This window comes from Andrena cerasifolii, chromosome 6 (genome assembly GCF_050908995.1).
Source record: "Andrena cerasifolii isolate SP2316 chromosome 6, iyAndCera1_principal, whole genome shotgun sequence".
In the NCBI taxonomy this organism is placed as follows: Eukaryota; Metazoa; Arthropoda; class Insecta; order Hymenoptera; family Andrenidae; genus Andrena; species Andrena cerasifolii.
In genome coordinates, this window is record NC_135123.1 from 13,752,175 (window position 1) to 13,765,032 (window position 12,858).

At 43.8% G+C, this 12,858-nt stretch overlaps 3 protein-coding genes across 4 annotated transcripts in view; 2 read left to right on the forward strand and 1 right to left on the reverse strand.

Annotated features, from left to right (window-relative positions):
- LOC143370032 (galactose mutarotase) overlaps positions 1 to 12,858 on the reverse strand; it is an 89,052-nt gene that overhangs the window by 48,874 nt on the left and 27,320 nt on the right. The gene's annotated exons all lie outside the window — the stretch shown is intronic.
- On the forward strand, positions 107 to 5,475 carry Pins (G-protein-signaling modulator pins). 2 transcript variants are annotated; one of them, XM_076814916.1, is made up of 5 exons: positions 107 to 474; positions 1,268 to 2,548; positions 2,628 to 2,833; positions 3,032 to 3,176; positions 3,249 to 5,475. In XM_076814916.1, the coding sequence occupies exons 2-5, from the start codon at positions 1,346 to 1,348 to the stop codon at positions 3,447 to 3,449; spliced, it is 1,755 nt and encodes a 584-aa protein (XP_076671031.1). In that variant the 5' UTR covers positions 107 to 474; positions 1,268 to 1,345; the 3' UTR covers positions 3,450 to 5,475. The 2 variants fall into 2 exon arrangements, with proteins under 2 accessions (XP_076671031.1, XP_076671030.1); XM_076814915.1 differs by having other exon boundaries at positions 108 to 474; positions 1,328 to 2,548.
- Positions 7,268 to 11,014, forward strand: LOC143370077 (androglobin). Its single transcript, XM_076814691.1, has 3 exons — positions 7,268 to 7,442; positions 7,719 to 10,198; positions 10,271 to 11,014. The coding sequence occupies exons 1-3, from the start codon at positions 7,268 to 7,270 to the stop codon at positions 10,925 to 10,927; spliced, it is 3,312 nt and encodes a 1,103-aa protein (XP_076670806.1). The 3' UTR covers positions 10,928 to 11,014.

The window sequence follows — 12,858 nt, forward strand, 5'->3', positions numbered from 1 at the left end:
CATGGGCAAATGTTTGTGGCTGCGTTTGTGACAGCTGGAACTTATAGGGAATTTTCATTTGCCACCGAAGCACCAGCGTCCCGCTATTGGAGGTTGCCCGAGCGAAATCCATCAAGCGCCATTTGTTTGGACGCTGAATGTTCGCCGTTCGGTCAGTTGCGTTTGGACAGTGTAGCGATCGGGCGTGAAGTTGGAGGGAAAAAGCTACGCGCATTTGCCCATCGCGAAAAGCACGCGGACCCGATTATGCCAGTGAAACGGATCTCGGAATTGTGAAACTTGAGGATCAGGATGCGCGAAAAGTCGTGTGCTCTGAATTACTATCGTAACTCGCCGTGCACGTAAGACTCGCATGTTAAACACGGGCCTGTAAATCTGCGAGGATCGATTGTTAATTCGAAAGGGCGCAGGAAAGGGAAAAGGTGCATAATGTCCCTGAGCGCGAGCACGGGAAACTTATCGTCGGAAGGGCAAGTAAGTGAACGATGATAATTGCCAATTTTCCTCGCGTGACTCATACTGGTCATGTCATTGCATTACTGCGTTCAATTAACGCGTTCACTTGCCGATCGGTCGTTTCTCTTTGTGTTATTCTTTGTCTCTGTCTCACTTCGCCAAGATCACCGTAAATAACAGGAAATATGTATGGATAGAAATAAAAAATTCCAAAGACTGTGTACACATCCTTTCACCTGACCTACCATATATATATATGTTCTTCGCACATTTCTCAATGAATATTGTATGCTTTTCACGAGCATGTTAAACATTATCCTGTATTCTGCTAAAGAGGAATGTGAAATAATACTTTGCGATCAGTTTATTCAAGTTGCATGCCCAGCCACTCCCATGATCATTCCAATACCCATTCCACATTCTTTCTTTTTTCTGTCTAAGCTAAGCATATTGCAATCATGTACTATGCCCTTTGTGACTGTCTTCTTTTGGCTTTTGTATTGGGAGATTCTAAGATCCTCGGATCATTATAAGCATGCATGGGGTTACTTGTAATTGATGTTACAATTGGGAAATTGATGATTCTACACGCAGAAATAAGTTGAAAATATGGGAGAGAATTTCTTTATACGAGCCCTTTGTTTTTAAGAACAGCGGCTTTAAATATTTGTCTATTATTTGTACACATAATTATGCATGTATTATTTGTATTAGATAATCGAAGCTATATAGTAAGGCACAGCTTTTCTTGAAAATGAAGCTCGACGTGGGAAGATTTTAATTTGCATCTGTGACTTATTTTTCCCTGTAGAATCATATTTGAAGAAATAAGAGTTAGGCATATGACAGGTGTACTTGTTCTGCTCGACAGAATAGTGAAAGGTGGAACATGTGCCTCGAATTGGCACTGGAGGGCGAGCGCCTGTGTAAAGCTGGAGATTGCAAATCTGGCGTGGCGTTCTTCCAAGCCGCGATTCAAGTTGGTACCGATGACTTACGGATATTGAGTGCAATTTATAGCCAGTTAGGAAACGCGTATTTCTACCTCGGAGATTACGTGAAAGCGATGCAGTACCATAAAGAGGATTTGACGCTCGCGCGCAAAATGGGAGACAAATTGGGAGAAGCTAAATCCAGCGGGAACTTGGGAAACACATTGAAAGTTATGGGAAAGTTCGACGAGGCTATGATCTGTTGTAAGAGACACTTAGAGATCTCAAGAGAAATCGGAGATAAGCTCAGCGAAGGAAGAGCTTTATACAATTTGGGAAATGTTTATCACGCTAAAGGAAAACAGGCTGGTAGAGTAGGTCACCAAGATCCTGGAGAATTTTCCGAGGATGTCAGGCAGTGTCTGCAACAAGCCGTAAGGTATTACGAAGAGAATTTGGAGCTGATGAAGGAATTAGAAGATTCCGCGGCACAAGGCAGAGCCTGTGGAAATCTAGGGAATACATTTTACCTGTTGGGTGATTTTCAACAAGCAATTTATTATCACAACGAGAGATTAAAAATTGCCAAGGAATTTGGCGACAAGGCTGCTGAAAGGAGGGCAAACAGCAACTTGGGAAACTCTCATATATTTCTTGGTGAATTTGAAAAAGCTGCGCAACATTACAAGAGAACTCTAGTCCTTGCGCAAGAATTAAGGGATAGAGAGGTAGAGGCACAAGCATGCTATTCTCTGGGGAATACATATACTCTCCTTCGGGACTATCCAACAGCGATAGAATACCACTTGTGGCATCTTGAAATAGCACAGCAGCTTAAAGATCGAGTAGGCGAAGGTCGTGCCTGTTGGTCTTTAGGTAATGCCTACGCAGCAATGGGGAACCATGAAAAGGCACTGCACTATGCCAAACTGCACTTAAACATTTCGAAAGAACTCGAAGATCCAATGGGGCAAGCTACGGCACAAATGAACGTTGATGACTTACAAAAACTTTTGGGATTGGAGAAAGGACAACACGAGAATAATAAAGAAAATATCGGGCACAAACTTTCAACCAATATAGGATCAAATTTTAATATGTCTTCACCGTGTAGATATAGACTTAGACGGCAGAGTATGGATAACTTGGATCTTATCAAAGTAAGTGTATTACGTACAATAGAGTCATATAGTTTATAATGTCTTATATGTTCTTAACATAATTAAAATTTCCCCTCAGCTTACACCAGATGCAAAGTTAAAAGAGCAAGCCGAATCCCAGACAGAGAAAAGTAATAACATAACGCAAAAAGAAGAAGATAGTTTCTTTGATCTTCTTTCTCGCTTCCAATCCGGTCGAATGGACGACCAACGTTGCGCGTTAAACACAAATCGCAGTCAGAAGTTTAGAGCGATTACACCCGAAGTATGCGAATCGGAGGATCAGTAAGTATATTTATTGAAATAAAAATACATTAGAATCTGATTTTCGAGAGTTGAGACCTGAGGCGGATCCCTCGGACGAAGCGTGGTTAAAGTGGTTAACCACGCTCCGTCCGAGGGACCCGCTTCAGGTCTCAACTCTCGAAACTCAGACTATGATAAATGGTATCAGATATTACAATTTTTCAATTCTATTTTCAGGGATGGCGAAGACTTGTTAGAGCTAATTGCTGGAATGCAAAGTAAAAGAATGGACGAGCAACGAGTAACGCTGCCTTATTTACCTGGCCTTAACAGCAACCAAGATGCGGACGATTCGTTCATCGAAATGCTCGTCAGGTGCCAGGTAAATACCATAAATCGGGATGTTATATTATAAATTCTCGGAATCGATTATTTGAATGAATTACGTAAATAGGGTTCGCGTTTGGAGGACCAGCGAAGTCCTTTACCCGCGGCGTCAACAGTGCAAGATGCTGAGGAGGAGCACAGCCAAAGAGCTAATGGAACACAGGCGGGATCGACGGTTCCCGAGGAAGATCTTTTCGCTTTAATTCAGAGGCTTCAGGCGGGCCGAATGGAAGATCAAAGAGCTTCAGGCCCCGGTAAAATGTGTTAAAATATTATATAATGGCAAGAACAACTTAAAAATAATTGCATGAAACCCCACGAGACTCCTATCCTATTGACTCATTTTACAATTTACGAAGCGTTCGGTGTTTGACTCATACATTCAGACCATAGCGCCTATGAAATCATTGCACGAGTGTGACTAAAATTCTAGGTAACTGCAAGGTACTATTATACCGTCCACTGGTATTAGTTGCCCACTTTTTACTTAGAATTCCGTACTAAACACTTTAGTACATTGTTCTCCATGGAATTAAAGAATGTTTAATTGCTTGAGTGCCCGTAATGTGGTGCCAAAATCTGTACATACGAGCCTAAGTTATACGTTCAATCGATCTCGGGAAATGTTATGCAACTTCGAATAATTTTATAGATTAGTATTTTCGAAGTACAATATTCGTAGCGGCAATTCGGCAGTGGTGGAATACTTCACGACAAACAAAAATATTCATATAACAAACGTATGACAAACACTGCCATGGTGAGGGCACGAATTGCATAAACATTCCTTTTACGTAATTCAGAGTGGTATCACGTTATTGTGATAATCCTGACATTACTTTTTTGCATATCCGATATCGTACAATTTGTGTGGTTATCGATTATTTTTTTAAATGGTGGGATAGTACGTTAATGAAGTAGGTGCCAAACGTTGAATACTGAGAGTGAAATAAGGTGTTCACTAGGTTCTCTGTTGTACGTTGTCCAACGTACGTTAAGGTGGAGCTTTTCTCTCGACTCAATCAAAATCGACACATATGTATGATTCTAATAATTTATGACGAACGTTACCATTTTTATCTTTCGTCGTTCATGTACTTTGCACGTTCCAAACAATGCGGTATGTTAGTCGCGTGTCTGCGGATAGACTGAATCGATCGCGATGGACATTTGATAAATTTCAATCCCAATAGTACCTAACTAAATTCTTATATCAATATCTATATTCCAAAGCGGTGGGACTTATTAACAAACTTACCTATATAAATGTGAATTCAATCTATACGAATTCTTCGACTTACAATTCGATGCAGCCTCGCGCTGCATCGGCTGATCTCCTTGTGTTCCAACAATATTTTAAAAGGACGATAAACACAATTACACACTTCCATTAGAATCTCATATTCAACATTCCATTGAAATATTCCACTGTATTTATATCCTTAAAGATATCTACCGATAAGTAAATTAAATTATTGTAAATTCTCGATGTTATTTATCTCTAAATACGTGATAAGACGATTATCAGGAAAAACGCTTCGGTCAACAATTTTTAATGTAACTCGATGAGAAGAAAAAAAAGGAAGAATGGAACAATGCCTTAATAAGATATGCAATCCTATCGACCTAATTAAGCGCGTGTGTATTTCGGGGCTGAAAACACTGCGCGCTTACTCACTGTGTATAAAAGCTAAAAAAAAAAAAAAGAAGAAGCAACTATCTATAATGTTGACTATAAACTTAAAGAACCGAGCCTAATTAAGCGACTATAAAGTTATATCTTAAATATTGTTGAAGAAGAATTGAAGAAATACCTACTTAGCACCGTACGAAACGGGAGAACGAGAGAACTAATTGTATAATTCCTGTGCGTACGAGTAGATATTATTTTTCTTGTTGTTGAGAAAATTATGTAACTGCGTTTAACCCGCGAATTAAACTTCGTTCTAATACTATGTATGAACACGTACAAGCTCATCGTTCATCGTTATTATCCAGTTGAATCAAAGTACACATTGATTCGTTATTGAGTTTGTATAGTGAGAGATCGATACTATTTTTTGTAGAGATTACATTTGTACTAGATTACATATAGGTATATATATATACAACTTTGAATACGTTTACTTTTCTAACGGGTGCGACGGCACCATAACAAAGTAGCCTACTAACGAGATAGGGTTTCTTTAAATTGTAATTTTTTTATAGCGTCCGCCTTCGACGTAGATTCGCATGTCATCTTCATATAGTTATGTATAATACAGAGACTCAATAAATATATACTTTTTCCAGAATCCTAACATTATAGTTGGAACAAAATCAATTGGGGAAATGGCTTTATTTAAGTGGCCAGTTGATTTTGTTTCGACTTAGCCAATAATTCTGCGATCCCGTACACGTTTCCCTACCCTTATTTAATAATTGCTTATATAAAACACAAGAACGATCGTGTTTTATCGACAAAAAAGAAAGTTTCAGACATGTCTGCTGCGACATCCAGAAAAATCGCGAAGACCGTGTCTGAAGTTTCTACTCCGAATGATTCTACATTATGGCCTGAATGGTCCGATGTGGCGTTAAACAACGAGAACTGGGCAACGCCTAAAAGTAACAAGCAACGAAATAGCAATTTTCCTGAAGATCTATGTGCAACGTAAATTACAGATGGCACAGATGGATTGTTTCTCGATACCCAACTTGTTCAATTACCATCATCGTTGACACCTTCCGAATGGATAAGAGCAAAGGATTTAAAGGATCTGACTGTAGGAGCAAAATCATTTCTTAAATTAATCCCTATTCTTCAGAGTACTCCTTTTCTGTATTTTATCCTCAATTATTTCACGAATGCCAAACGTAATAGTTTGTGACCATGAGTAGAGGGTAAATTGTAATGTGAATTTAGGAACCATTGACAGTGTTCATCCCCAGTTCAGAGTATCCGGACCTAATCGCAAACAACAAACATATTATGCATAGCGAGGTACGTCCAATTAATTGACGAAGATTGTGTTAATTCGTAGAAAGTGTATTTCTATATTCAGCTCTCGAAATCTACAAATGAGCTCCTCTTTGTTCTGTGTATTCTGTATGGCACACAGTAGGTATAAGTAGTGGAGAAAGTCAATACAGAAGGGAGTATTTTCCCCCGAAAGAATTAACACAATTCACGATCCCTCGCGATAGTACAATTGCTTCGAATAAATCAATTAAAAAGAATGGCCCGCGTGCAATTGGTCGTGGTTCAATTAGGAACGACTTTCAGTTCGCGCGATGGTTTATTTCCGCGCTAATAAATCTCCAGTACTGCGGCCGAGATGGATTGGAAATAAGTGGTGAGACCAGCCATTTCATTTGGACTGGGCGGCAGCAATCTTGGCGAGGCTGGATGAATGTATATTCGATGAACAAAGCTGGCAAAGGGGCGCAACATCGGCCAATCGTAAATCCAAATGGTAACCTCTCTCGGGGAGGAATAAATTATTGTGGGTTCATTTTAATCGCGAGCACATTTCATCAAAGGAAAATACATGGTACGAGTATATTTTCTGGGATCTTGGCGTCGTATCGTGGTGGACGACATGATACCAGTGAACTCTGAAGGCTTGCCACTTTTACCCCGCACTGCGAATGATTCCGAACTGTGGCCCATGGTTCTTTCGAAGGCTCTGTTAAAACTGTGTTCCCTGACGTGGTCTCGGCACTATGAAATCGTGGATTTTCATCCTGTTACTTGTTTAACCGGTAACGTGAGAAAAGTAGCACCAAGACGCGATAAAAAAATATTATGAAGGTAGATATGGAATATCTAGAACGTTGTTTCTTATTCAATTCAGGGTGGGTTTGTTTGCAATTGGACATCGACTATCTGTCTCCCCAAGACAAATGGAACTTCATACGGAAGTATGCGGACCATTTCGAGTGGGAAGCGGAAGCCGCGACGCAGGATAATCTCGGTTGGTCCCGTGTCGGGTGTATTTGTTGCTCTTGCAATCTGTTTATAGTTTCGGCACTTTGCAAACAGAAGTGCGGGGATCTAAGATAACTAACGAGGGGAAGAAGTCCAAGGAAACGGTACGGACGAAAATGTCTAAGGACACCGCACGAACGAAGAGGTCTAAAGCCACTGAATCCTCGAAAAAGTCTCAAGGCACTGGTCGGTCGAAAAGATCGAAAGACAGCGCTCGAAAGCCCAAGATACCTAGCAAGCCACAGCCAGTGACTTTGTTCCTTGGTGTGAACATGAAGAAGCCGCCTTGTGGTACTGTATCCGGCTTGTCTCGCTGTTGGAGCCACTTTATTTACGTCTTTCAATCTCGCGACGTCCCTTTAGATCCCAAAGATGTACGTGTAATCTCCTAATAGGTACATTCACTTGGATTATTTTATAAAACTATCCAACTAACATAGGTGAAGCCTCCCCTGGCCAGATGGAAACTCCACCGCTGGCTAAAATGGGCGATCCACGAGGGTTTGATCGACCCCATCGAATACTTCGTACCAATTCGTTCATTAAAAATTATCAGTCCCCTAAAAGGATACGAAGAGAGCATCATCAATAGTTACAGTCACACGAACATAGAGGAAAGCCTTCAGAAGGAAGACATTGATAACAAAGCATTGCCAGAGAAGACTCGTCGGAAGAACAAATCGCGTGACACTTCGAAAGACCCCCAAAAAGGGGCATTGAAGGATGATCTATCAGTGGACATGAGTTTCTGGGCTGATTTCAATAAAATGGAGCCTTTCGTGAAGAACGTCCAGTTCTTCTACAAGCTCGATTATTTCGAATACACCGCGAGGATCTCGGATCGTTTAGACTCCAAACAAGGCGATCAGAGGCCAGAGGCGAAGAAGACCAGCAAAAGGGGTAGTAGAAAGAGTTCTCCATCCAGAGCGACGTTTAACGAACATGTATTCAGTGACACTTTCTGCTGGCCCCAGACAATGTCGAAGACCAGAAACGAACCTCTATACATCTTCACTGATTCTATGGAAGAGAAGTTCTTCTTGATCGATTTCTCCACGTTCCAGGTTTCTCTGAATTCTCAAAACGGCGGTAATCCGAGCAATACCACGGGTGTCCCAATCGCGAAGGATGACTATCTGATCATCGAAAAGCACAATTGGTTCGAGAGAGCTGAGAAATCCAACTGCTTGGTACTCCTTTCAACGGCTGGGAGCAAGTCTGCTGTAATGGAATTGGAATCAGGGAGGCACCTGCTCCGAGTATACTGTCGCTCAGAATCCCGTTGTTTCACTACCATCTCCTCGGACACGATCTTCCACCTGGGAGGCCGAAGGTGGATGTATCAGCTGATGTCTACGGAGTCTGTGACGATCGATTACATGGTGAAGCACATCAGCAACGCTGCCAGCAGGGCCTATCAGTCGTTTGGCACTCAGAGCTATCCAGAGGCTGTGAAAGCTTACTACGAAAGCTACATGCCATGCGTACAGACCATAAACAACAAGAGCAAGATCTTCTACAATCAGATACACGACTACATCATCGACGAAAAGGTGCTCCTGATACGGAACATCGTGCCCGCCAGCCAGGTACCAGATATCCTGCGAGCATTGAGGATATTCTTCTTCGACCCCACAATCGGTATGGAACGCCTCGACACAATCGGCATGATACTGAGAGCGCTGCGGGAATACAGTGTATCCTCAGGCTTAGCGGAGAAACATCCTGTCAGTGAGCACTTGTTCAACGAAAACAGCTTTGCCAGAAACTACGCAGCCACCGTTATCCAGTCGTTCTTTAAAATGCTGATGATTAGAAAATACAAGACGATCCACGATCCCAGCCACAAGGAACACCAACAGGTTCTGAGCAATCTCTTGAAAGTCGCTGAACTCTTCAACTACAACAAACGGGAATCTCTGGTCAACCAACTGCTGAGGAATATGCTCAGGCAGCACGCCAGGCTCTACGATATGTATCCTTGCTCTAAGGACTTCCAGTACACGCTTCAAACGCAAGAATTAACTGGGACGCTAGCTAACGTCAAGCCCAACCAGTGGCTACCTATCGCGAGGCTCGTGGTGAACGCCAGAGCCACAGAGATCGTTAACGCAGGCATTGACCTGTTCGTCGATCTACCTAAGCACAGTCTACGGGTGTTCAACAATGAATCTGGTCAGGAGGTGCTGCGAGTGGTGAACAACGTGGTACCGACTCGTTACCAGCATGCTGATGTAGGGTACACAGCGTTTGGTTACGGTTGGAGCGAGGATCAGGTGTTTAAAGAGTTGGCTTGGACGATGAACATAATCACCGTAAAGGGGCAGCCATTATTCTATCGTCTGGATGACGAGGTGCCGATTTCTGCGACGACAGTGCTTCCTGCCCTGGTGACCGAAGAACTGACCAACAAGTACATACCAAACAAGAACAAGTACGTTTCGAAGTGGATCATTCGGGTGGTGAAGCCCAGCGTCGTGTCGCTTAGGCTTTGCACGTCCTATGATCAGGTGAAGATTAGATTTAGAGTGACAGATGAAGAGGGGAACGTGTTGTGTCAAGTGAAGGGAACATCGGTAGTCATTCTGCCAGCTGTGTATTTGAGGTTTCAACGACAGGCTAGTCTGGCGAGAATTGGGGTAAATGGTGATAGTAGCAATCTTAGTGGTGGCGTTATCACTGTTAATAGTGGTGAGTTATTGAATGGGGATGGTAGCGGTGAGGGGCCAGATGTCGCCACTGATGTGGACGGAGGTAAAAAGAGCGAGGAATCGATGAACCATCGGATTTACTACGCGGAGGCTTTTGTTCTCGACGACAGCTGGCCACTAACAATGTCAGAATGGGCTGCCGTGACGGATATTAGAATAAAACCTTCAGGCTCTATCGTTAAAACGAAGTCGTTTGCTTCGGCTGTAGGTAGACTGTCCAAGCCTGAATTGTTGAAGTCGAAGAAAGGCTCGAAGCAGTCTGTCGATAGCCATCAAGCTCTTGAACCACCATATTGGATTCTGCAGGTGGTCACTGATTCTGGAAGTGGCGTAGAGGTACCATTTCTTCTCTTTGAATAATTCTCACTGACCAGTAAGTGTCTTTCGGCTAATCACTTTAATTAACAGGTATCCGAAGACAAATCGAAAGAGAAGGAAATAGCACAGATGAAAGAAGCCTGGGCGAAGGAAAACCCTGACAGCTTGGAACGTGGTAAAGAGCTTAGGCAAGCTTTCTTAAACAAACACGAGCTCAAACCTGATTCCTCGGCAGTCGAGGTCAGAAGGAAATCTTTGACTGAAATCAGAAAGTCCTCCACGAAAAGAGACAGTGCTCGATCATCCATCGATTGTTTGGACACTTCAATGCTCAGTTTAGACCCGAGAACGTCTAAACCGCCGGAATCGCTTCGGAAACTTCCTCTGCTGAACTTGTCGTTATACAAGGTTAAGGAAGAGGAAGAGGATGTACGGTGGGTGAAGACCGAGGAGGACGAAGAGATATTGAGTACCAGCCGCGCGATGAACATCATCTACGCCAAGGAAGACTATCAGCATTTCCTCGAGGATATGCAAGGTCTTCTAAATAGGCAGAAGCAGAAGTATCGGACGCTTTTCAATCCGCACATAGTTTCCTATTGGGAGAGGAGGGCTTTATTAGAGGACACTGACGAAGCACGGAAGGCATACGTCGGTAGCATAAAACCCGTGAGCGTTCCACGCAGTGGTAAGAAAAGTGTGAAGTCAAAGAAAGGTGGTGCTTCGTCGCGTAGGAGTAAGAAATAACGTAAATCAGATCTATTTTATAGCGAATTTAGATCATTTAACACTGTCCTTGCACTAGTGTTAAACTAAGTTCTCAAGGAACGCCAAAATGTATCCTTAACACAAAACAGCGTTGCATTCAGCTAGCTTACGCCAAGAGGGACGCATCCGTGTAAGAAAGTGACAATTGGACGTTGTAAGAATTCCTTAAAATACACGCCTTTAAGATACAAGATAAGCACTCGCGCGCTATAGCATTCCTCGCGCAGATACCACGAAATTCCCCATCAAGATCCTCGTATTTTCTAAACTGCAACCGGTGCGAAGCGCCTGGCCGTTCATAATCGCCGATTCCTCGGCGAGCGTTTTAACCGGAACCAATTTTTCATCGCTACTATCTCGAATCGGTCGAGTCGGTCAGGGCCGTGGCGCGATACGTTTCGAGCCGTGTCCGGAGCACCGAACGGAAGCTGTTCCTTTTGCATATTCCGCTTGGTAGTTATAGTTCACCGCGAGGACCGACGATGGGGCATCTTTTAATGACGCCTCGCCGCGGAAAAGAAAAGCACGCCGATCCGTTCCGTTCATTTTTCATCCAAGACCAGTCCCCGTCGTCTGGCAAGATTATTACAAAACTACGAGAGAAGCCGGGGGAAGAGGTCTAGGTTAACAGCAAGAAGAGGCGCAAGGTACAGCGCTCTCAAAGAATGGTCCGCCGTCTCGTTTTACCTTCGGTGCACCTTCATGCACTTTCACTCACCATTTGCAATGGCTTTCGTTGGATGCATCACAATTTAGCTGGGGATTTTACTAGGCCGAGATGACGGAGCGTTAAGAAGCCATATTGATTCTCCAGTTCGTGGGAATCTCAGAGAGACCGTCACCGAACATGCTGTAGACCCTGTAGATGCAGCGTGCGCGTTGATTACAGGTGCATCCACGTTGCAGGCTATTCACAACGGCCACTTGCAACCAGCAGCGCTTCGCCTCGCTGGCAGTCGACTGGTAATCACTGTCGATCGTGTTTGTTAGCCGATCTCGTCTGTCGCGGGACGAATTACGATCAGGGTAGCGTGACGGCCTTTACGGCCTGTAGATGACGATTTACCTGGTAAATATCTGTTTCGCTTGCACGTACACGCGAGGAGACACGACCATCGACACGCTTAAGCGATCCACCGTGTACGTATCTGCTGGGGAGTGTATGATATGATTAAGATTTATCGGGAGGACAGGAATATGTGCCGGGGGTTCCTGATCGTTAGGCGATCAAGCTGGCGGAGGCTGCTAAAGAACCCCCCCACGTTTCTCGAGCAAAATAATCGAGGATGAAACGAAGGGCATGTGTGACACCCACTGGATACTTCTTCTCGATTACTCGATACCAGTTTATCAATCAACTCCACTTCGGCTTCCAGCGAAGCCTATAAAGCCGATGACAGAATGGAACCGGGGAATAAAACACAACCCTCTATGGCGTTAGTTTAACTCTTCCGTGATAAACGGAAGCCGCCGTCGGTGGAACACCCCAGTCCCACGACCCCCTCTTTACGCTTTAGTGGCAGTAAACAAGCCGTGGCATGCTGGCAAAAAGATTAACGCAGCTGTCGTTAATCATCCACGGATTCTGCCTTGAAAATCACGCGCCCCGTATTAGGGACGGCCGACGGTTTTCATCATCGTCGCGAATCGCGATGGAAAATCGTGCTTTACGAGGCATTCATCGGGCATTTCGTTGTCGTGGCAGCCGGCTCGCCAAAGGTTCCGCCGCGATTTATACGACCCCGTTAGCTTTCTGCCATCTCTCGCCTTTACTTTCCGTTTTAACGTGTCGCGGACTGCGTTAAGTCGCGTACGTGCCACGAGGGCTTGGTAATTCAACCTGGTGATGCAATCCTGATGGGTGGTGGCTGTATATTGCGGCGACATCTACGAGCTTCTTACTTAACACG

Bases quoted from the DNA above. Each gene is read 5' to 3' on its own strand.
- Pins (XM_076814915.1), top strand. From the start codon at position 430: ATGTCCCTGAGCGCGAGCACGGGAAACTTATCGTCGGAAGGGCAA. The intron at 2,834-3,031 runs GTAAGTATATTT...TTCTATTTTCAG, and splicing joins GTATGCGAATCGGAGGATCA to GGATGGCGAAGACTTGTTAG. The intron at 3,177-3,248 runs GTAAATACCATA...TTACGTAAATAG, and splicing joins AAATGCTCGTCAGGTGCCAG to GGTTCGCGTTTGGAGGACCA.
- LOC143370077 (XM_076814691.1), top strand. From the start codon at position 7,268: ATGTCTAAGGACACCGCACGAACGAAGAGGTCTAAAGCCACTGAATCC. The intron at 7,443-7,718 runs GTACTGTATCCG...GTCCCCTAAAAG, and splicing joins CATGAAGAAGCCGCCTTGTG to GATACGAAGAGAGCATCATC. The intron at 10,199-10,270 runs GTACCATTTCTT...TTTAATTAACAG, and splicing joins ATTCTGGAAGTGGCGTAGAG to GTATCCGAAGACAAATCGAA.